Source organism: Vombatus ursinus, unplaced genomic scaffold, assembly GCF_900497805.2.
Source record: "Vombatus ursinus unplaced genomic scaffold, bare-nosed wombat genome assembly UNPS02015398.1, whole genome shotgun sequence".
Lineage (NCBI taxonomy): Eukaryota > Metazoa > Chordata > Mammalia > Diprotodontia > Vombatidae > Vombatus > Vombatus ursinus.
Genome location: NW_020955176.1, coordinates 3,343,882 through 3,365,685, shown reverse-complemented (window position 1 = coordinate 3,365,685; position 21,804 = coordinate 3,343,882). Strand labels below are relative to the sequence as shown.

At 41.3% G+C, this 21,804-nt stretch overlaps 1 protein-coding gene across 1 annotated transcript in view; it reads left to right on the top strand.

The window, feature by feature from the left end:
* The window catches only part of SIK2 (salt inducible kinase 2), a 163,675-nt gene that overhangs the window by 135,360 nt on the left and 6,511 nt on the right, over window positions 1-21,804 (top strand). The window contains exons 8-14 of the mRNA XM_027847294.1: window positions 57-209; window positions 8,088-8,252; window positions 14,880-15,108; window positions 15,504-15,788; window positions 15,942-16,105; window positions 20,450-20,560; window positions 21,120-21,211. Coding sequence (XP_027703095.1) covers window positions 57-209; window positions 8,088-8,252; window positions 14,880-15,108; window positions 15,504-15,788; window positions 15,942-16,105; window positions 20,450-20,560; window positions 21,120-21,211 — 1,199 coding nt within the window. The remainder of the gene's footprint in view (window positions 1-56; window positions 210-8,087; window positions 8,253-14,879; window positions 15,109-15,503; window positions 15,789-15,941; window positions 16,106-20,449; window positions 20,561-21,119; window positions 21,212-21,804) is intronic.

Here is a 21,804-nt window from a genome sequence, read left to right as displayed (position 1 = left end):
ATGAACTTGATTAGTTATGGCATCTGGCCTTCAGATATTTGTTTTCTCATTTTCAGTCTTTGCAGAACAAGAGTTATAACCACTTTGCTGCTATCTATTACTTATTGGTGGAAAGGCTGAAATCTCACCGGAGCAGCTTCCCTGTGGAGCAGAGAGTTGATGCCCGCCAGCGTCGGCCGAGCACTGTTGCTGAACAAACAGTTGCCAAGGTAACTCCTCGTCCAGCTGGTGGTCTTGTCGGCTACACGTGTAATTATTTTGGACACGTTTTTCATCAATTAGGAAGGGGTTGAGATTTTACTATTTACATTTATATTATTGACTATTGATTAGTATCTCAGAAGTTTCTCTTCCTTTCACTTTTCTGGAAGGATTAATTGACTTCATAAATCCAAAATCCTTCTTTTTTCCCCTTTGAGGGATTTCTAATTTTTTGGCTTTTTTAATTGCTGCTGTTCACAATTGGCCGAATTAGGAGCATGGTCTCATTGTGGAGCACTGGATTTGGAGTGAAATCTGCGTTCCTTTCCCAGACCTGATCAATTACTAGCCACGTCACTAGCCAGCCTCCCTGCATCTGGGGCTGGCATCACCGGCCCTGTCTTACAGCAAGAAAAGGTCACTGTAAAGTACCACGTAAATTTGAGCTCTTGTTATATTTGGTATTTGGTTCTTTGTTTCTCTGTCTCCTGATCATAGTAATACATTACACTTGTGTAGCATTTTACAGTTTACAAACCACTTCAACATATATTATCTCCTTTGATCCTCACCACAACCCTGTGAGGTAAACAGTACTGGAATTAGATGTAGTAAATGAGACTCAGAAATTAAATGACACTTTGCCAAGGTCCCACAGACAAATAGTAGTAGAGCTGAGACTGGGACACACACCTTCTAATTTCCTTATCCAATACTTCCATTTTGCCACCTTGTCTCTTTTTTTTAATATCTTATATTTATGTACCCTTTTAGAGTCTTCAAGGTGATTTCTCCTATCATTTCATTTGGACTCATAATATCCCTACAAGGCAGGGAAGACATATATGCCCATTATAGGGGAAAGGAATGCTAAGGTTCAAAGAGGGTGATTTGCCCAGGGTACTGTGCTGTCTCTCTAAGCACCATGGTTATAGTTTTGTATGTGTCTCATTCATTGGTCCTTACACAATATATAGAGAGGAATGAATATTCCAGTACTCAGATCCATGAGCTTATCAATGTAGATATTCCTTCCAGGGATGGTAAGCACAACTCATCCATGCCTGCTCTTCTGAGAAACTGTTGTCTGTGTTTTTCCATTAGTTTGCCACGAGTAGAACACCTCTGCTTGGAAAAACAGCATGATATAGGGGCAGAGGCATGGGTCTAGGAGTCAAAAGACTCCTAATGTGAATAGTGGTATCTTGGGCAAGTCACTGTCTCTGAACATCTCTGAATTATGGCTTGCTTTTTTTATCTAACAGGGATTTCTCAGTGTTGTCATTGGGTAGCTGATAATGCATAAAATGTTTGAAAGTTACTGTTAAGGATTTTGAAAAGGGTCATGATGTGTAACTTCAGAAGGATCAGTTTAGGGAGTGATGGGATATCTAAAGCCATCTTTTTATATATGTTTTTTCAATTAACAAGCATTTGTTTTCTTTCCCTGCCACCTCATCTGTACCCCTCCCTCCGTGAGAATAGGAGGATAAAGAACAAAACTCTTGTCACAAATATCCAGTCAAGCAAAACAGATTCTTATTTTGACCATGTCTCATTCTGCATCTTGAGTCCCTCTCTTCTCTGTAAGGAGATGAGTAACTTGCTTCATCATCTCTCTCCTGGAATCATGCTCAATCATTGCATTGATCAGAATTCTTATGGCTTTCAAAAGTTGTTCTTTTTTACAGTGTTCTTGTGTAAATTTTCTTCTGGTTCTGCTCACTTTTTACATCAGTTTATAGAAGTCTTCCCAGGTTTCTCTGAAACCATCCTTTTTATCATTTCTTATAATGCAATAATATTTCAACTCATCCATATACCATAATTTGTTCAGCTATTTCTCAATTGATGGACAACCTCTTTTGTGTCTAGTGCTTTGCTGCAACAAAAAGAGTTGCCATAAAATATTTGTGTCCATATGTGTCCTTCTTCCCTCTCTTTAGGACATATGCCTAGTGGTGTTATCATTTTTTGGTATAGTTCCAGATTGCTTTCCACAATAAATAGACTAATTAATAGCTCCACCAACAGTACTTTAATGTATATGTTTTCTCACAGTCCCTCCAACATTTGTCTGAAGCGGCATCTCACTTGTTTTGATTTGCACTATGCTAGTTATTAGTGATTTAGAGCATTTTTTCATATGGCTATTGATCACTGGAGTTTCTTCCCTTGACAATTGATTGTTCATGTCCTAAAATCATTTATCAATTAGGGAATGGGGACCATCTTTTCTTTAGAGAGAGGTTTTCATATATTGCATATTTCACTTTTGTGTTCTATAATACCATATAAAATACTAGTGTATTCTCACCTTTCACATCTATCATCATGATGCCGTGATACTTCTATGATAACCATTTCAAGGAACCAAATATAATGTTGCCTTTTTCTAATATCATTATTCCTGATCCTTGGAAAATATCACTTTACAGTTTCACTGAGACTCATTAGGAATTCATTGGAATTTAAATAATTAAGATGTATCTATTAGAAATTCAAAGCCTAGTGCCCCAAAACAAATTCTGGAACACCAAGTCCAGCAAAAAGACAGGGTGAAACAATATTTTAGCCCAAGAAACTTGGAAGATTGGCAAGAAAAGTCTATCTCACTTGGGTAAAAGGGAAGCACAGTCCAAGACAAGAAGGATCCCATCAAGCCAACAGCAAGCCCCACCTCAGCAAACCAGCAGGAAACCCTGAGCCTCAGTGCAGTGGAGCAGGCAAATGCCAACACCAAAAGCCCCCACGTGCTTCAGCGTTGCTAGAGGAATGGTCAGACTCCAGCTCCAAGAACCATCACGTGTTTCAGCATAGCCCTGGGAAAACAGGCCACCTACAGCAGCCAGAATACCATGTGCTTCAGTGTAGCCCTGGGGAAATTCAGAAACAACTCACTGGCCTCAGCACACACCAGACACCAGCACTAGGACCATGGCTTAGCTTCAGGTAAACTGCCAGACCCCTATAGCCTCCAGCAGCACCAGCCCCTATCCCACCCCCTCAGCACAGCACCAGATACAAGGGACCCCCAGGGGCCTCAGGGCAACATCAGTGCAGCACCAGGTAAACAGCCAGGGCCTGTAGCCCCTGGAACAAGAAGCCTGAGACAGTGTCCCTTCCACCCCTGGATCAGAGCTCAAATTTTAAAAAAGGGAAAAGGCCAAAAAAGATGAACAAAAAACAACAAAAAAGGAATCTGACCGTAGAAAGATATGGTGACAGGGAAGATCAAGACACAAAATCAGAAGAGGACAGTAATGTCAAAACACCTATGGGCAAAATCTCAAAGAAAAATGGAAAGTGGTCTCAAGTCCAGAAAGAACTCATAAAAGTGCTGTAAAAGTAGCTTAAACTTCATGTAAGAGAGGTAGAAGGAAAATTGGGGGGAAAATGAGAGTGATGCAAGAGAATTATGAAAACAGAGTCAACATGGGAAAAGAAAACAACTGCTTAAAAATTAGAATTGGCCAAATGGAAAAGGAAGTATAAAAGCTAACTGAGGGAAACAACCCCTTAAAAGTTAGAATTGGGCAAGTGGAAGCTAATGACTCTATGACACATCAAGAATCTATCAAACAAATTCAAAAGAATGAAAAAATAAAAGAAAATGTAAAATACCTCATTGGAAAAGCAACTGACCTGGAAAATAGATCCAGGAGAGACAATAGTAGAATCATTGGACTACCTGAGAGCCGTAATCAAAAGGAGGACCTGGACAGCATCTTTCAAGAAATTATCAAGGAAAATTGCCCTGATATCTTGGAGCCAGAGGGCAAAAAGAGAATCCACTGATCACCTCAGGAAAGAGATACCAAAATAAAAACTCCAAGGAACATTATAGCCAAATTTTAGAACTATCAGGTCAAGGAAAAAATCCTGCAAGTGACCGGAAAGAAACAATTAAAATATTAGGGAGCCACAATCAGGATTGCACAGGATTTAGCAGCTGCAACATAAAAGGATCAGAGGTCATGGAACATGTTATCTGGGAGGCAAATGAGGTAGGACTACAACCAAGAATCACCTACCTGGCAAAATTAAACATAATACTTCAAGGAGAAAAAATAGTTGTTCAATGAAATAGAAGGATTTCAAGCTTTCAGAAAGAGAAGATCAGAATTGAACAAAAAAAATCTGATTTCCAATATCAAGACCCAGGAGAAGCCAAAAAAGGACAAGAAAACATAAGGGATTCATTAGAGCTTAACTGTTTACATCCCTACATGGGAAGATGATAGTTATAATTCTTAAAAACTGAACCACTAGTAGTACAGCTAGAAAGAATATACATAGACAGAGGATATGAGAATGAGGTGAATTTGAGGGAATGACATGCAAAAATAATTAAGGGATGAGAAAGAGGAGTACACTGGATGGAGAAGGAAGGAAGAGGTAGAATGGAGTAAATTATTTCACATGAAGAGGCACAGAAACCTGTCACAGTGGAGAGAAAGATGGAAGAGTGGGCAATGGGCATTGTTTGAATCTCCTTCTCTATCTTACCCAACAGGAAAGTAGGAAGAGAAGAGATTAAGTAAGGGGTTGGGGACAGAAGAGAGGGCAGACTGGGGGAGGTGGTAGACAGAAGCAAAACACCATTGAGGAGGGAAAGAGTGAAAAGAGAGAGGACAAATAGGAGGAAAAATAGGATGGAGGAAAAGATAGTTAGTAATCATAGCTGTGAATGTGAATGGGATGAACTCTCCCATAAAACTGAAGCGAATAGCAGAGTAGATCAAAAAAAGAATATTATAATATGTTGTTTACAAAAAACACACTTAAAGTAGAGACACACACACACACACACAGAGTAAAGGTAAGGGACTGGAGCAGAATTTCTTATGTTTTCAGCTGAAGTTAAAAAAAAGAAAAACAAAGCAGGGGTAGCGATCTTGATCTCACACAGAGCAAAACCAAAAATAGAATTAATTAAAAGAGATAAGGAAGCAAACTACATCTTGCTAAAAGGTACCATAGACAATGAAGTAATACCAGTCCTACATATATATGCATCAAGTAGTATAGCATCCAAATTCTTAAAGGAGAAGTTAATGTATTACAGGTTCATAACCAAACGAGAGATGGAGAGCATTACAAACAAAACCAATTCAACCAAGGTTAGAAGGAGGGCAGAGAGCTGGGAAACAATCTTTACAACAAGCGTCTCTGATAAACTCCTGATTTCTCAAATATATAGAAAACCGAGTCAAATTTATAAGAATACAGCCATTCCCCAATTGATAAATAGTCAAAGGATATAAACGGGCAGTTTTCAGATGAAATTAAAGCTATCCTTAGGCATATGAAGAAGTGCTTTAAATCACGTTTGATTAGAGAAATGCAAATTAAAACAACTCTGTGGTACTACTTCACATCTAGCAGATTGGCTAATATGACAGAAAAGGAAAATGATAAATGTTGGAGAGGATGTGTGAAAATTGGGACACTAGTGCATTGTTGGTAGAGTTGTGAACTGATCCAGCCGTTCTAGAGAGCAATTTGAAACTGTGCCCAAAGAGCAACTAAACTGTGCATACACTTTAACTCAGCAATACCACTACTAGGTCTGTATCCCAAAGAGCTCATAAAAAAGGGAAAAGGACCTACATGTGCAAATATATTTATGGCAACCCTTTTCATGATGGCAAAATATTAGAAATTGAGGAATGGCTAAACAAGCATATGAATATAATGGAATACTATTATTCAGTAAGAAATGATGAACAGGCAGATTTCAGAAAAACTTAGAAAGACTTTTACGAAGTGATTCAAAATGAAATGAGCAGAACCAGGAAAACATTGTAAAAACTATCAGCAACATTTTGTGATGATCAGCTATGAATGACTCAGGTCTTTTCAGCAGCACAGTGATCCAAGACAAGTATAAAAGACTCACAAAGTAAAATACTGTCTATATCCAGATAAAGAACCAATAAACTCTAAATGTAGATGGAAGTATACTTTTTTCACTTACTTTATTCTTTTTCGTAATTTTTTTCCTTTTGATCCGTTTCTTTCACAATTGTGACTAATAGGGAAATATGTTTTACATGATAGCACATGTATAACCTATATCAAATTGCCTACCATTTTAGAAAGGGGGAGGAGGGAAAAAATTAAAAACTGAAAATCTTGTAAAAATGAATACTAAAAATTATCTTGACAAGTAATTGGGGTGAAGATGCCATTTAAAAAATGAAAGAAATGTAAAGCCTGTGTTAAGTTCTTCACCTGTCAAATGAGAAAATTGAACCTAGATGATCTTTGAGTTAGTGTCCTGCCAGGTTTAAGATTTTGGAACTTGGTGACTTTCACTGTTAACAGTGAAAAATCTACCAAGCAGGTAGACACTTTTGCGTTCTTGTGGTGGCTTATGAACACAAAATATTTCTTTGGTTGTACCTCCCATCAGGCAATAGGAAAAACCATTTCAAAGATGTTTTTACTGCTTTATAAAAGGACTACATTAAAGAAATCCAATAAAATTTAGGGAGAAGTTTCCATTTTAGCCGTAATTTCACAGTAATTCAATACTGTTTGCCCTCATCTGAAATTTTTCCTTTACCATACTAATGAAAGATCTAATTGTGTACTAATTTGAAGAATTGTTGAGTACCAGTGAGATGATAGAGCCAGCACATAATTAATGTGACATATTGCATGAAAAGGAGCTTGCATTTCATAGAGAAATAAATCCTTCTAGAAACTGATCATTTGTTCCCTTTCACTCCCTCAATAGAAAATGTACTAGTCACACTTCCCTAAGTACTGGCTGTCCTGACAATCCTTCTCTGCCATTCCAAAGTGTCCAGTGTGATGAATGTTCCCCTAGGTTGTTCTATGTATCCATACAATGAATATAGTTTACCTAAACAGATAATAGGAGACCCATAATCATGTTCCTTCTTTAAAATAGCACTTTCTGGGTAGCTAGGTGGCACAATGGATAGAGCACCGGCCCTGGAGTCAGGAGGACCTGAGTTCAAATCTGGCCTCAGATACTTGCCACTTACTAGCTGTGTGACCTTGGGCAAGTCACTTAACCCCATTGCCTAGCCCAAAAAAAATAAAATAACATAGCATTTTCCATGTTCCATAAGAGCATTAAGGAACCCCTATTCACATCACAAAGAATAGACACTTTCTTTCCTACCTTCTCCTCTTTCATTCCTTTCTTTTCCTTTCCCTCTCCCCCTCCCTTTCAATTCCTCCTCCTGTTTTGAAAGAAGTATTACTCATACCAGTTAGCCTAGCATACCCAGCAGAATAGACATCAGAGACAGGAGGCAGTCAGAACCACTGGGAGCATTCTGAAGCAAGTTCATTTTTCCCTAGTATAAGCGCAGTACGATACTGGTTACACTGTTTACCTGGGTATAGTGGATATGTGAGATAAATCTCATTATCTCATGGGTGAGTAAATAGTTTGTGAATGAATATTTTTTTCCTACCTCTGCTTCCCCTCATCTTTTTTTGTTTTGCTGATTCCATCCATAGCCACAGAGATATCTTATCTTCTACCACACAAAAATACAAATATAAAAAACAACATGGGATGTATGTTCATAGGCCTGCTCAAAATGTCCTCTGCCACCCTGACAAAATCATGCCCCACAACTTGGAATTGTAGTGAAGATCAGAGACCAAAGTCCAGCATTAGGACAATTAATGTGTCAGATCATTTCTGAACACATATATGTACCTTATTAATGCTATACGTATTAGACCTTTCCTCTTATATAGGAGGGAGAGCAGTCTACCTACAATTCCAACATTTGATTATTTTTTATTTGTACTCAAAGAGCACTATTTTCTTGAAATTTTTTTGGTTGTGATAAATTGTGTTTATTTTACCAAAATGTATTCTTCTTGCTTTATAGGCACAAACTGTTGGTCCACCAATGACCATACGTTCACAGAACATGAGACTGATGAGGTCCCCCATTCTCCCTCAAACATCAAATGTGGAGGCCTTTTCCTTTTCCAGTTCTGGATGCCAGGCCGAGGCAGTATTCATGGAGGAAGAAGGAGTTGATACACCAAAGGTACGGTGTTTTTGCATAGTTCAGAGCTGAATTCATGGGTGGTTTGGTTTCCTCACAGCATTCAGCAATGGCAGTTTTTCAGTGGCACAAACTGGAGGGTACTACAAAAAGAACCCATAGAAAAATACTAGTCATGTGCCTCTGGACTAATCAATGAGGTTTTTTCCTACTTTGGAACTTTTCTTCAGTGCCCTAATAACTGAAATTTCTGTAGCACTTTTAAGTTTTGCAAAACACTGTGTACATCTTATTTTATCTTCACAGTAGCTCCCTGAGGAAGGCACTCAAGTATTATTATCCCTATGCGACAGATAGGGACACTGAGGCTGAGAAGTTAATTGATTTGCCTATGGTCACATGGCTAGCCAGTGTTGGAGACAAGATTCAGACTTGGGTTTTCCTGACTCCACATTCAGTGCTCTATCCACTATAGCACTTTGCCTCTGAAAAGCCTTTCCTCTGTTCCTTAAGGATCCACGTCCCTTCTCATTTCCCTTTTAGTGAGTTGTGGGGTTTTTATGTTTTGGGGGCATTTTGAGGGGAGGGAGAAGCAAAAGGTATTTCTAAATACCTGTGAAATAATGATTTTAAAAAAGGACAAAGTTTGGCCTTCTTTGTTGTTCCCACTATTCTCTGTCTTGTGGCTGTAAACCCATGGAACTGTCTTCTTGCTAGTTAAATAGATGAATTGGTCATACTTGAAGGAGATGAGTTTTTGCATATGTACAAATGACATTGCTTTTCAGATGGAGAGCAGACAGTTTGATGCTAGGATATGAAACAGGAATGCAATGCTTTTGATAAGATGTAACCCTGAGCTATTGCTAACCATTAGAGGTTGTAATGATACTGCTACAAGCACTGCCATTTTGGGTGATAGGCTTTTCTTTCCCTACTATTTCACACTTAGAAGGTTTGTTTGTCTGCTTAGCATGCTATTCAGTGTACTCATGAACTATTACTACCTCCTTTCCCACTTGGTTGGGAAGCCATCTTATTCCATTTCTTTGCACACTTGAAATCTGGACATAAGTTGGGAGGGAGGAGATAAGAGGGCCCCCCCAAAAAACCCTCTTTTGAAAAAACTCTCTTTTGAAGGTCTGAGAAAAGGCGAACATAGGGTATTAAAGTTTCATCTGTGGAGGCGTCAGGCCCAAAACATACAAATGGGACAGTGTGTGCATTATTATTTAGAGTGAGCAATTATTTTAAAGCATGTGAGTTTTATTGTAACTAGGGAACAAATTGGAAATGACTAGGGGGAAGATTCAGAATGCTCCTTAATGCTTTTGTATAGAGAGAACAATTTGAGAATCCTGGTATAACTCTGCTGTGCAAACCAGCTAGGTCTATTTTTTGCCTGTTATATTTTTGTTAGCTTTTTCTCCTCCCTAATACTGCCTCCTTTGGGACCTATAAATCACTACACATAGAAACTGTTAGAGCCTTAGAAAACTGGAGTGAACTGACTCAGCCAGTGGCATACTCCTTGCTTCTGGCGGTGTTTAAGAAGAGGTTGGATGACCACTTGTTGGGGATGGTAGAAAGGGGATTTGAATAGGAGATGAAATAGATGACCCCCGACATCTGTTCCATTCCTTCAACTCCATGGCTCTGGGGGCTTATCAGATGTGACTACAGCTCATCTTTGTGTTCAGTTTGATTGATGTGTATTTGGTTATAACATTTTCCACCCATTGTATTTTTAGGAAGCATTTCATAACATCATATATTCCCTAATTTCACTTCTGTCCTCGGTAACCGACATTCATAGTAAATTTCAAGGGGACTACATCTCCATTTGATCCTTATTGAGACCTTTGACCTTCTTTAAAGGTATGAGACCTTTCAGGTTCCAATCCCAGAGGAGCCAGGATAGACCTTAAGGAGTCTGTGTAGTATAAGAGATAGAGCCCTCTTAATTTGGAATTAGAGGACCCGAATTCAAATCCTGGTCCAATTTTACATGTATAACTTCGGAGAAGTCATTTCAGCTACCCCAGGCCTCAGTTTTGTTATTTGTGAAATGAATAGGGTTAGACTAGACGTCTCTAAGCTCCAAATCCCATGATCCCTTCTCATCCAAACCTCTTGATTATTTACAGCTGTCTAAAATATGCCAGATAGACTACATTCATCCCTGAGGCTGTTAGGGAATTGTGATGATTTTTTTCAGTATTCTGAATCTGCATTGATAATATTCATGATGATTATTTAGATGGCAGATTACAAGTGATGGTTTTATATAGGTTTTGATGTTTGCAAGGCCCTTATCCGTTACTTCATCTAAGGCTCACAATACCCCTGGGATGGAAGTATTTAACAGGTATTATTATCCCTATTTTACAGATGAGAAAACTGAGCCTCAGAATTAAGTGACTTGTGCATATATGTTTACCCAGCCATTAAGTGTTAAAGGTGATAATAACTGCCATGGCTTCCTTACCCCAGGTTCAATGTTCTGTCTGCTTTGCTGCCTTACATTCAGGTCATCAGTCCAAGTACTCTGGACAGTGTAAGCTTAGGATCATGGTAAAGGGAGCTACAAATGGACACTGAAAACTGGTACTTGTCTCATTTCGAGTTTGTAGAATGGGGTTGTATTTGTTGTTTTGGAGGTGGTGAGTGCTGCAAAGAAGTGTTTCTACATATTTCATAATCCCTTCCTGTTTTCATTTTGAGGGGACCACAGAGGCCAATAATAAGATTTTCCAAATCACCACTCCTCTTCTGCCCGCTGAAAGGGGGGAAATTGGACCATGAAAATATGTGGATGGTGATGAATTTTCATAGACAACAATGACATTTGTTTCAAAATGCAGTGGTGTAATGTAGCTTTTTTATTTTTGCATTTTTATTTCTGCTATTTTTGTTGGCTATAAATGATACTATTGATTGGTGCAGGAATCTCTTATTTTTCAAGCATTCTTTTTTATGATAAACCAAGAAGCTTTATCCCTTGTCAATAGGGGCGCTGACTGTTGTGAGTCCTGTTTGTATCCTAAACACTTTAGTGATTTCTGTGTACATAGTTTCTTATTAGTGTGAATTGACTTCAAGGAGAAGGAAAAATGAATGCCTTTCAAAGTGTTAAGAGATCTCTCCAACCCTTGTTCCATTTCAGAATACTTGCCTCAGGCAGCAGAGATTGTTTCCTAGAACAAATATCTTATTTCTAACAGTTGATATTATACAAAAACTGCCAGCCGTTTTTGCCACAGAATGTCCAGAGTTTTTAAGTATTGGAAAGAAGGGAATCCCAAGCTGCCATGGAAAGCATTACTATACTCCGCTTCATCTGATCGATAATCAGTCCAGATGCCAAGTGAAGATGCCTTTCCTTCCCAATGTTGCACAAGCACTTTTTATTGTTGCTACCAAGGTTATAATGTGTGATGATGTTACCTCTGCCCATTTTAATGCCGGAATAAGACAGTGTGTGCCAGGCATAGTAGTTTCTCATGACTCTTTTGCCAGTCTGGCAGAGGAGAGAAGGATAAAGAAGAGCATGAGTCAGGCCTCTGACAATATACTTAGAATTCGTAACACTGCTCCTCCCATAATGGTATGAGATAATGGATAATGGATAATGTACTCTTTCTAGAGTACAGGTAGACTTAGAGTCAGGAAACCTGGGTTCAGATTACACCCCTGACATTTACAAGTTGGGTAATCACATTCAAGTCATTTAACATCCTTGAGCTTCACTTTCTTCATCTGTAAAATAGGATTAATTCTTTCACTGCCTACCTCACACTGTTCTTGGGCCGAGAAGTAAGCCTTACAGCTCTATATAAATGGGAATTGTATAACCAGATTGAAGACAAGCTAAGGAGAATAGCCCAGTATGGGGGTGGGGGGTAGGGAAGAAGCTTCCTGTGGCAAAAGCAGCTGAGCCATAACCAGAGGCTGGTTGCCACTTTTTAACACATTCTGAAACTTGATCAAAGCCCCAAGGCATCAGAGAATGTCTTCTGCCAGTCTTACCACCTTGCCATTTAAGCAGCTGTTACTGAAAGGAGAAGGATATGCGGCAACAAAGAGCAGATTCTGAAATGTGCTGATGAGACCAAGAGTTTATTCTGGCTAATCTCTCCACCATAGCCTCAGGTGGACCAAACTGATTTTATGAGGAAATGGATTAATCATATATAAAAACATTCGTTTCCCAAAATCCAAATGGTAGTTAACTAATTCAGTAAGAGAATATCTTTTCTCAGAGAATCTGGTGAGCACAAGCTTTTCCTGGGTCCGTTCAGTGTGCCATCAAGTTGCCCTCTTCCAAAGATGACCTAGGGTCAGGTGGGCAAGAGTCTGAGTGCCAGAAAGAAGGGACTGTATAAATGTCTGCTCTTTTAGGAAGCCCATGCTCATTACTAAATGCACATCTGTCATTTAAGTACAGGGCAAATCTGTTGTTGATCCTTCATTCTCAGAGAGGATCAATGACATCATGAGGGTTGATGTCTTGACTTGTGCACGAATTAGATTTAAGTGAGGGAGAGCTGGGCAGCCCATAGTGGTGCCTGTTCAAACCTTCTGTCTCTGTCATCCAAGAAGCAAAAATCAGAAGTTGCTTTTCTCCAGGAGTCACAACAGTGTGTAGCAAATTTTTGTGAGTGTCCAAGTGGTTGTAACAGATCCACTGTGGTATCCACATCAGTCCCTGCTCACTAGTAAGATTTTAGTAGAAGTTATAAATTAAACATTGTTAAACAGCAACATACTTAGTCCTTGCCCCACTCCCTGGTCTTTGCACTGTGACCTTATTTTCTTCCTCATCTTTGTGTCCTTGGAGCCCCTCAGACCAAGTAGGGGCTCAGTAAATTGAATGGTTATGTGCCTTGACAGTGTCAGAAAACTGAATCAGTAGAGTATGAACAGGTCTCAAAAACCAAAGTGGGAGTTACAAGATGCTTCTCAAGCAGCCACTTGGTTCTGAAAGACTGTGAGCCACCCAAGAAAGGGAGAAGCCTGGGGAAAGTCCAGGCTGGGAATAGAAGTAGCTGTCAGGGTGAGAGTTGTGGGGTGCCAGGGGACTGGGCAGGCCCTGAAGAAATACTTCTTTGAGACCTCACTTGACTTCTTCTCCAAGTGCTCTTTATTTAAAATGCTGTAGCCACCCTGTTCCCAAGGATGGCACAGTCCCAAAGCTATTTTCATGGCATAACCTCTGCACAGGCAAACAAAGGTCTGAGTCACCCAAGTCTCCCTCTCCAAATAAAGAGCCTAAAATTCCTCCACAACGATTGGCTGCAGGGAAAGGGAAGTTTCTGGCACAGGAACGTCCCACGTCACCTCACATATGGGTCTGTACTGCTTCCAAAGGAAATAGTCATTCTACACCGTCTTCCAGGTGAAAGTGTTGCTTAGAGCTGAGTCCCCTTGTGACTGGCTGTTCCTCAGAAGCTGTTCTCAGGGTATACATGATCACACAAAGTGGGGAGACAGTTTGAGTAACAAGACAAAGGCTTGCTTTTTCTTGGAGCTTTTACCATCCAGGTGAGAGTCAGACTACAGCTTCCTTCTGGATGCTTCTATCCACCCTGGAGTAGAGCTTTCAAGTGTAAGTGGGCTTTCTTGGCAACAGCTTCTAAAGGCTTGGCTCCACCATGCCAAATTCTCACCTCTGAGCAGGACTGAGCTAATCTCTGCAGGAGGTGAGATGTAGATTACTGCATGTGTTGTCCGTGGAGAGTGAGTTCATTGCTCTGGCATTCGTTAACCTCTCCCGGGTTTGTGGGCATGTAAATCATTTATTATCCTATAGTGGAAGGCATTGACCATTTACAGTATTATTTCAGGTCTTTGTTGTGTTTCCAGCCATCAGGGAGAATGTTCACACTTATGTACCGCAGTCACACGGGGCCAATAAAAGCTGACTTCAGTGGGCAGGATGTATGACTGTGGGCACAAAAGTGTGCTGGGAACCTTCTAGAGTAGTTTATGACTTTAAAACATGAAGAATGTTGGAGGTTCCTCCCTCCTGAAAAGTATAACAGACGAACTCTTGTTCCTTACCACTGCTTCACTTCTCCCCCTTTTCTCAAAAAACAAAAACAAAACCTGGTTAATTCCAATATGGAGTGCCTCTGAGAAGGCAGACCCTCAGAGAGAACAGCCTCAAAGAAGATGCCAGTGGTGGAGCAGGCCTTTATCTTGTGGAGAGAGAACACAGCAGTGCTTACCTGAATCTTTGGTCCTAAATTTTCAATGAAATGCCACATGAGGATTCCATATTTCACTCAGTTTACAGTTTGCTCCAAAGTCTGTACCATCTTAGGGCAGCTAGGTGTCACAGTGAACAGAGTGCTAGGCCTGGAGTCAGAAAAACTCATCTTCCTGAGTTCAAATCTGGCCTGGGACACTTACCAGCTGGGTGAACCTGAGTAAGTCACTTAACTGTGTTTGCCTCAGTTTCCTCATCCACAAAATAAACTGGAGAAGGAAATGGCAAACCACTCCAGTGTCTTTGCCAAGAAAACCCCAAATGGGATCACAAAGAGTTGGGCATAACTGAAAGATGACTGAACGGCAACAGCTGTGCCATCTTCTTTTATAGAAACATCTAGTGTTTCAACAGAGCAGTGGCTGATGATTTTCACTCTTACACTCTTCATATTGTAGGTTAATGGTTGTCTGCTGGACCCAGTACCCCCCATAATGATGAGAAAAGGATGCCAATCACTGCCTAGTAATATGATGGAGACCTCCATTGATGAAGGAATAGAGACAGAAGGAGAGTCTGAGGAAGACCCCAGCCATACATTTGATGCTTTCCAGTCAACACGCTGTGGGCAGAGACGTCACACATTGGCAGAAGTGACCAATCAGCTAGTCATGATGCCTACCACAGGTAAATGCTGGGATAGGTATCAGGTCAAGCCTTCATTGTTTAAATTGACCCTTACCACCTGAGAGTTGTTGGTTCCATTTTTTAAGAATCAAGTCCTAAGTTTTAGTCTATGTTTCATTTTTTTATATAGCCCAGATAGCAACAAGATAAAATCTTAGAACTTAGCATATCTAGACCTTTTAAGGAGTTTTCATCTACTCGTGCTGTCCTCATTATATTTGTTCTCAGGTTTGGGGGTTGGGAAAATAGTTCATTTCATCTCTAGAAGATTTAGCTTAGGAATGTGAAAAGTTTATGAAACTGTTGGTTGATTAGTTAGCTGGCTGTACTACGCGTCATATGCCCAAAGAAAGATTTACTGGTTTTGGTTATACCATTTTTGTTGGTTCTTGAAGGCAAAGTCTTTTCTGTGAACGATCACCCCTCCTTGGGCAGTGTGGATTCTGAGTCTGACATGGGATCCACTCAGAGGGATCTGAACTTTCTAGAGGAAAACCCATCCCTGAAGGACATCATGTTGGCCAATCAGCCTACACATCGCTTGACACCTCCTTTCCTAAGCATACGGCCTGCCAATCCAGCCATGCAGGTGCTGAGCTCGCAGAAAAGAGAGGCTCACAACAGGTCCCCGGTCAGCTTCAGAGAAGGCCGAAGGGCATCAGATACCTCTCTCACACAAGGTAACTCTTCTTTTCTTTACTTTTCTACCGTTTTTCACAATTATAAATGATAGGAACTAAGTGGGGCTTTGTAATCATATTGTTAAGTTATTTACAAAAAGGCCTTGGGTATTCAACTGGGCTTTTTGTTGTTTTTTTTTTCCCCCTTTTTAGGGCTTGTAGCATTTAGACAGCATCTTCAGAACCTGGCTCGAACCAAAGGCATTCTTGAACTGAACAAAGTCCAGTTGCTATATGAACAGATGGGGTCAGAGGCAGAACCTAGCTTAGCATCAGCTGCTCCTCAGCTCCAAGACCTTGTCAGCAGTGCCTCACAGGTGGGTATTGTAGACCCTTTAAATAATACGTGCAAATCCAAGCACATCATAGTCCTGGAAACACAATCAATACTTTAAACAATTCCTCCTTCTGTCCAGAATCTTCAGGTTAGCACCTGAAGGTTAACCTAACCTTCTTTTTCTTGTTAGCTTAATATCACTAAAGCCACCCACAGAACTAAGCATTCCTAACTAAATTCCACAGCTGAGACCTCTGGAGCCATAACTTTTTCATACAAAAGGTACTACATCCCCATAGCATCCTCATCCTGTCTTATCCACTAAGCTCTTAACTTTTATTCTCTCAACCCCAGTGATGATGAAGCCTCAGCTCCCTAAGCAATCCACCTTTTCCCATTTGTGCCTTCCGTAACCACTTTCATGGACTCCCACATTCCTGTCCACCTCTTCCTGTTCCTTCCATTATGCTTTCTAGAACTTTGTACCATTAACAAACTTCCCCTCACCTTGGACTTCTTCCTCTTGTGTTCCTTGCCACTCTGGCACTGATAAGGACCTGGATTCCTCCTCCCGTTCTTCTCTGCCCCCCAAAGATATTGCATTCCTGGCTGTCTTTTCCAGTGTTGTATATACTTTCTTTGATGACCTTGAGTTTTCTGGTCCAAGAGGAGTAGGTGTAAGCCTTGCTCCCTATTGCCATTTTCAGACCTCTCCTGCAGCTTCTCAGCATCCTTACCTCCAGCGAAGGTCACTCTATCCACATATATCACCCTAGCCATATCCTCATGGGAGTTATCTACTGGTTTCCAAGTCATTCTCTCTTCTTTCTTATGAAGTTCAGTACCTGGCTTTCCTGTCTGCCCCATTCCCTCTTACCATGCTAGATGACTTCATCGTGCAAGTTAATGATCCTTTGTAGCTCCTTTAGGTCCGAGTTCTTTAGTCTCCTTGACTGGCCTACACTTTCATTTCACCCTAGCCCCACCAGGGATGGTCACGCCCTTGATCTCACTGTTGTCCATAAGTGTTCTACTTCCAGGATCAAGAATTTTTAAATTCTCCTATCCAACTTTGACTTATCATTTCCTCTCTCTTAGTTCCCCTAAACTTGTTATTCACCCTCATCATGACTTTTAGCTCTTCTGTCTCTCAGTGACCTCCCAGTCCATCACCCATGATCTGGCTTCACTTTCCACTTCCTTTCCCAATATTAAATCTAGGATTTACCAATCTTGAATTCCTTGCCTGCTTATCTTACTGTTGCTTATACCTTGCCAATCTTAAACCCTGTATACCTACCATAGACCTCCACTTCTACTCATATGCTGCTGACAGGAACTGGAGGAAATCACATAACCATACTTCAGTCCACTACAAACTGGCCTTCACTACACCAAAGCAATCTTTTACTTCTCCCTGATTGTCTAACAGATTCTAGAACAGCTATGTCAAACCTTATACTCTGTCCTCAAGCTTCCCACGTGACGACCCCCACCATTATCCTTTTCAGGAAAGGACATAACCTTATTCTTTACAAAGGAAATAGAGGCTAATTAATCACCATGAACACTCTCTTCTCTTCCCTGCATTTCAAAATGTCTTGATGTCACTGCCCATTCTTTCTTCCTTTCCTCCAGTATATGATGAAAAGATATCCCTCTTCTTCACCAAGTCCACCCTTCCACTTATACCCTTGATCCCATTTCTTCCCCCACATTGTCCCAAAAATCATTTGTTTTCTCCATTCTTCAATCTCTACCTTTCTATTGGCTTCTTACGAACTGCACATAAACAAGCCCAGGTCTCCACTGTCCTTTAAATTTCTGACTTGACCTTACTATGCCCTCAGAATCTGACCTTCTCTCTCTCCTTCCTTTCTCAGTTAAACTCCTGGAAAACAGGCAGTTGTTTGCTCTCATTACTTCCTGTCTTCTCCCTTACTTCTCAGCCCCATGCAGTCTGACTTCTGACCTCATTACTCAGCTGAATTGTTCTCCCCAAAGTGACCGTAACGGCCAGATCTCATTGGTTTTTTCTTAGTTTGTACTGTTTTTTACCTCTACAACATCTGATCCTATTGACAACTCTCTCCTCCCTGGATTTTTGTGACACTGCTCTCTCTTTGTTCTCCTTCCAGCTGTGGGTATCTCCAAAAACTCTGTACTGGGCCCTTTTCTCTCACTACACACTCTGTCTCTGTTATTTCATCAGTTCCCATGAGTTCACTGGTCATTTCTGTACAGTTGACTTCCAGTTAACCAAAAAGCATTTAAGTATCTACCATGTGCTAGACACTAGGGTCACAAATAGAAAGAATAAGACAAACCCTGCTCTTGAGGAGCTAACATTTTAATGGAGGAGGCAATTACATATACAAATATTTACAAAATATAAAGAGAATGAATACAAATAAATACAGGATAGAGGCACTAGCAATTGGAGAATTAGGAAAGGCTTCATGTAGAAGTGATGCTTACACTGGACTGTGAAGGAGGAGAGGAATTCTGCGGGGTGGCAATGAGGAGGGGAGTGCATTCCTGCCATGGAAGACCACCAGTGCAAAGGCCCAGAAGTGGAATATGGAATGCCACGTATGAGGAACACAGAGAAAGCTAGTTGGGCTGGATTGTAGAGTTTGGGAAGGAGGGTAGTACACAGTGAAATTGGAAAGGTAGATTAGGGTCAGACTGTTCAAGACTTTAAAAGCTAAACATAAAACTTAAGTGTTATTCCAGTAAGGTGTTTCCCATGCACGTGTTAACATCAGACAAGTTTCCTTAATGGGCACAACAGAGATGTCTTTGACAGTCAGTCCTCTGATTATTAAGATCAAGTGAGGCGTTAAACAGGGGCCATGTGTGCTCTTTGAAGTTGTTTATTACAGTCCTAGGGGATGTCAGGGCAAAGTTCAGATGTGAGCAGTCTTCCACGTGTTTGCAGATGATATTGTGCTAACTGCTTAAAGTCCTGAAAAATTGTGGAGTGAGATTCACAGCCCTCAGAAGAATCCAACTTAACAATCTACATAGGAAAAACCAAGTGGATGAAGAATACTATTGTCCAAAGTATGATATGCTATTGGATCTACAGTCTGTAGAGCTAGTCCACCAGTCCATAGATCTTGGGCGGGCACTACAGATGCAGTATGATGAGCTGGGCCCAGAATTAATTGGGAAAAAGAGAGTGAGCTGTACTTCTTTTGGGAAATTCCACAGCACTTTCATTAACCCCAATCTTTTTCCTAAAAATTAAAAAAAAAAAACATTTTTAACACCAATAGCGTTTCTATGGTGCTTCTTGTTGTTGAGTCATTTCAGTCATGTCTAACTCTCCGCGACCCATTTGAGGTTTTCTTGGCAAAGATACTGGAGTAGTTTGCCATTTCCTTCTCCAGTTCATTTTACAGATGAGGAAACTGAGGCAAATGTGGTTAAATGACTTGCCCAGGGTCCCACAGCTAGTAAATGTCTCAGGTTGCATTTGAACTCAGATCTTCCTGACTCCAGGCCTGGCACTCTATCCGCTGTGCCACCTAGCTGCCCCAGTAAATAAAATAAAAATAAAATAAGATTTAATAAAAATAAATAAAAACCCATTTTTAACATTAGTATTTTTCTATGACATTATATGGTTGTAGATATGGAACTGTAGTCTCCATCAAAACTGTGAGTCATCCAGAGTGCCACAGAGAGAACATACAAAAGCATGCACAGACTTTAGCATGTTACCAGTAGTAAATTGGGTGTTAAGGATGGCATAAAAGATATCAAAGAGATAAATATATCAGCAGAAGAGAAGTCGAGCTAGTCAAAGTAGGAGGCGGTCAGCCCTCATGCTGCATTGTACCCATGGAACATTAGGAGCCTTCGTGGAAGGCTTTTCCCTGCCTCCCCCTACCCCCACCCTAGCATGCTACCTGGACACCACTGGACAGTTTAGGGAAAGACACAGACAAGAGCCCACAGGATGAGAAACCACGGATCCAGGAGCACTCTGCACCATTGGAGGAAGGACTTCCCCCATGGGTGAAGTCACAGGTCTGTCTGAGGACTGACGTACGAGAATACTAAGGCCCGCTTATAAACCAGCAGAAGTACCTGGAGCACAAGAACCATTGCACCAGGTCCAGGAGAGTCACCTGGGAGACGACAGTGCAGTCTAGCACCTTTGGAGTAATGTGTAGTCTCCATTTGATTGGACAGATTTCCCTCTTTTCTGTAAATATGCCACAAAGGGGGTGACCCCCCATTGCCTAGCACAAAGGAAGCTTGGTGCCACATTATGGAGAGTTGAGATTCTTCATGGTAGTCCTTAAGGTTACTGAAACTGAGAGCCTTGTAGGGAACTCAAAGTCGTTTTTCTTTCTCTTCTTCCTCTCGTCAGGAGGAAGCCACTCGGCCACAGGACAGTGCCTCTGTTTTCCCTAACACTGTGCATCCACAGCTGTCCAGACGGCAAAGCCTAGAGACCCAGTACCTGCAGCATAGACTCCAGGTGGGATCATTCCCCTTCTTTCTCTGCCAGGATCTGTCAGTGAGCAAAACAAACATTTGCTCTGGGTGGTGGTTATTTAGAGCTGCTGCGTTCTTATCATCATGTACTCTTTGTGGCTTCTGGGAATGTAATTAGGCCCGTGCCCTGGGCTGAAATCTATCATCAAACTCCAGGAAAATAAATGTCCTTGAGGTATTGATTGGGCAGGGGCAGCCTGGCCATCTGTGTTCCCCAACTGACCCTAATCTGAGAAAGTAAATAACTTATTTTTCAAACCCAGTAAATCCTTGTTGTAGTTCTACAAATTATAGAAATGAGTAACTAAAGAATGAGAAGGGTCAAAACTGAAAACGGCCATCAGTTTCTGATTCCATTCCGTCTTTACCTGTAAGGCTCTGCTGCCTTCTTGTCAGTGACTTAACAGTGAAATATCAGTCTTGTATCCTACCAAGATACTCTGATTCTTCTTCAAGAGTATCCTCCAGGCCCAAGAAGTCTTAATTGATATATCCTGGTAAGCTCATTTTTCCTGAGTTCCCTTGTTCGAATGTTGTTGCAGAAACCTAGCCTCCTGTCCAAAGCACAGAACACCTGCCAGCTCTACTGTAAGGACCCTCCCCGGAGCCTGGAACAGCAGCTGCAGGAGCACAGGTGAGGGCCTTTGGCCACAGGAGTCACTGCGCCTGGCAGAGCCCGCTGGAGGAGCCATGCTCGGGCAGGCCAGAGGCCTTCTGCTGCCCTGGGGTGTTAGATTTTAAGGAGGAATGTCCTCTCTGAGAGCCTCTCCAACCAGGAGACCTACTGGTCCTGCAGCACATTAATTGAGGCATTTGCCTGGTGAGGACTGAAAGATATCACCTGTGCCTCTTGATCCTCTGGGGCTTTTTCTCCACTCTTTGCCTGTTGTGTTCAGCTTCTAGAGAGGACACTGTAAACCAAACAAGGTGCCAGGTGCTCCAAAGGGAGCTCGTCAGGCGTGCCTTCTTCTCTCGTGAGGCACGGCCCCTTTCTTGGAGCCTCCTCTGGAGGCTGCCCTAAGGAGTACATTTTTGTCAGGACTGATTCCCCCAGTCTCTAGGTTTGGTGACTTTGACACATCCCTGCTCAGACCCTGGCAGTGGCCACCTCCCTGGGTCCTTCTTTGTCTTGCCAGCAGGTGGCTATTACTTTGCAGCCAGGGCACAAACCTAGCCTCGTCCTAGCCCTCCATGAGCTGGAGCCTCTGGCTTTCCATATGAAGTTCA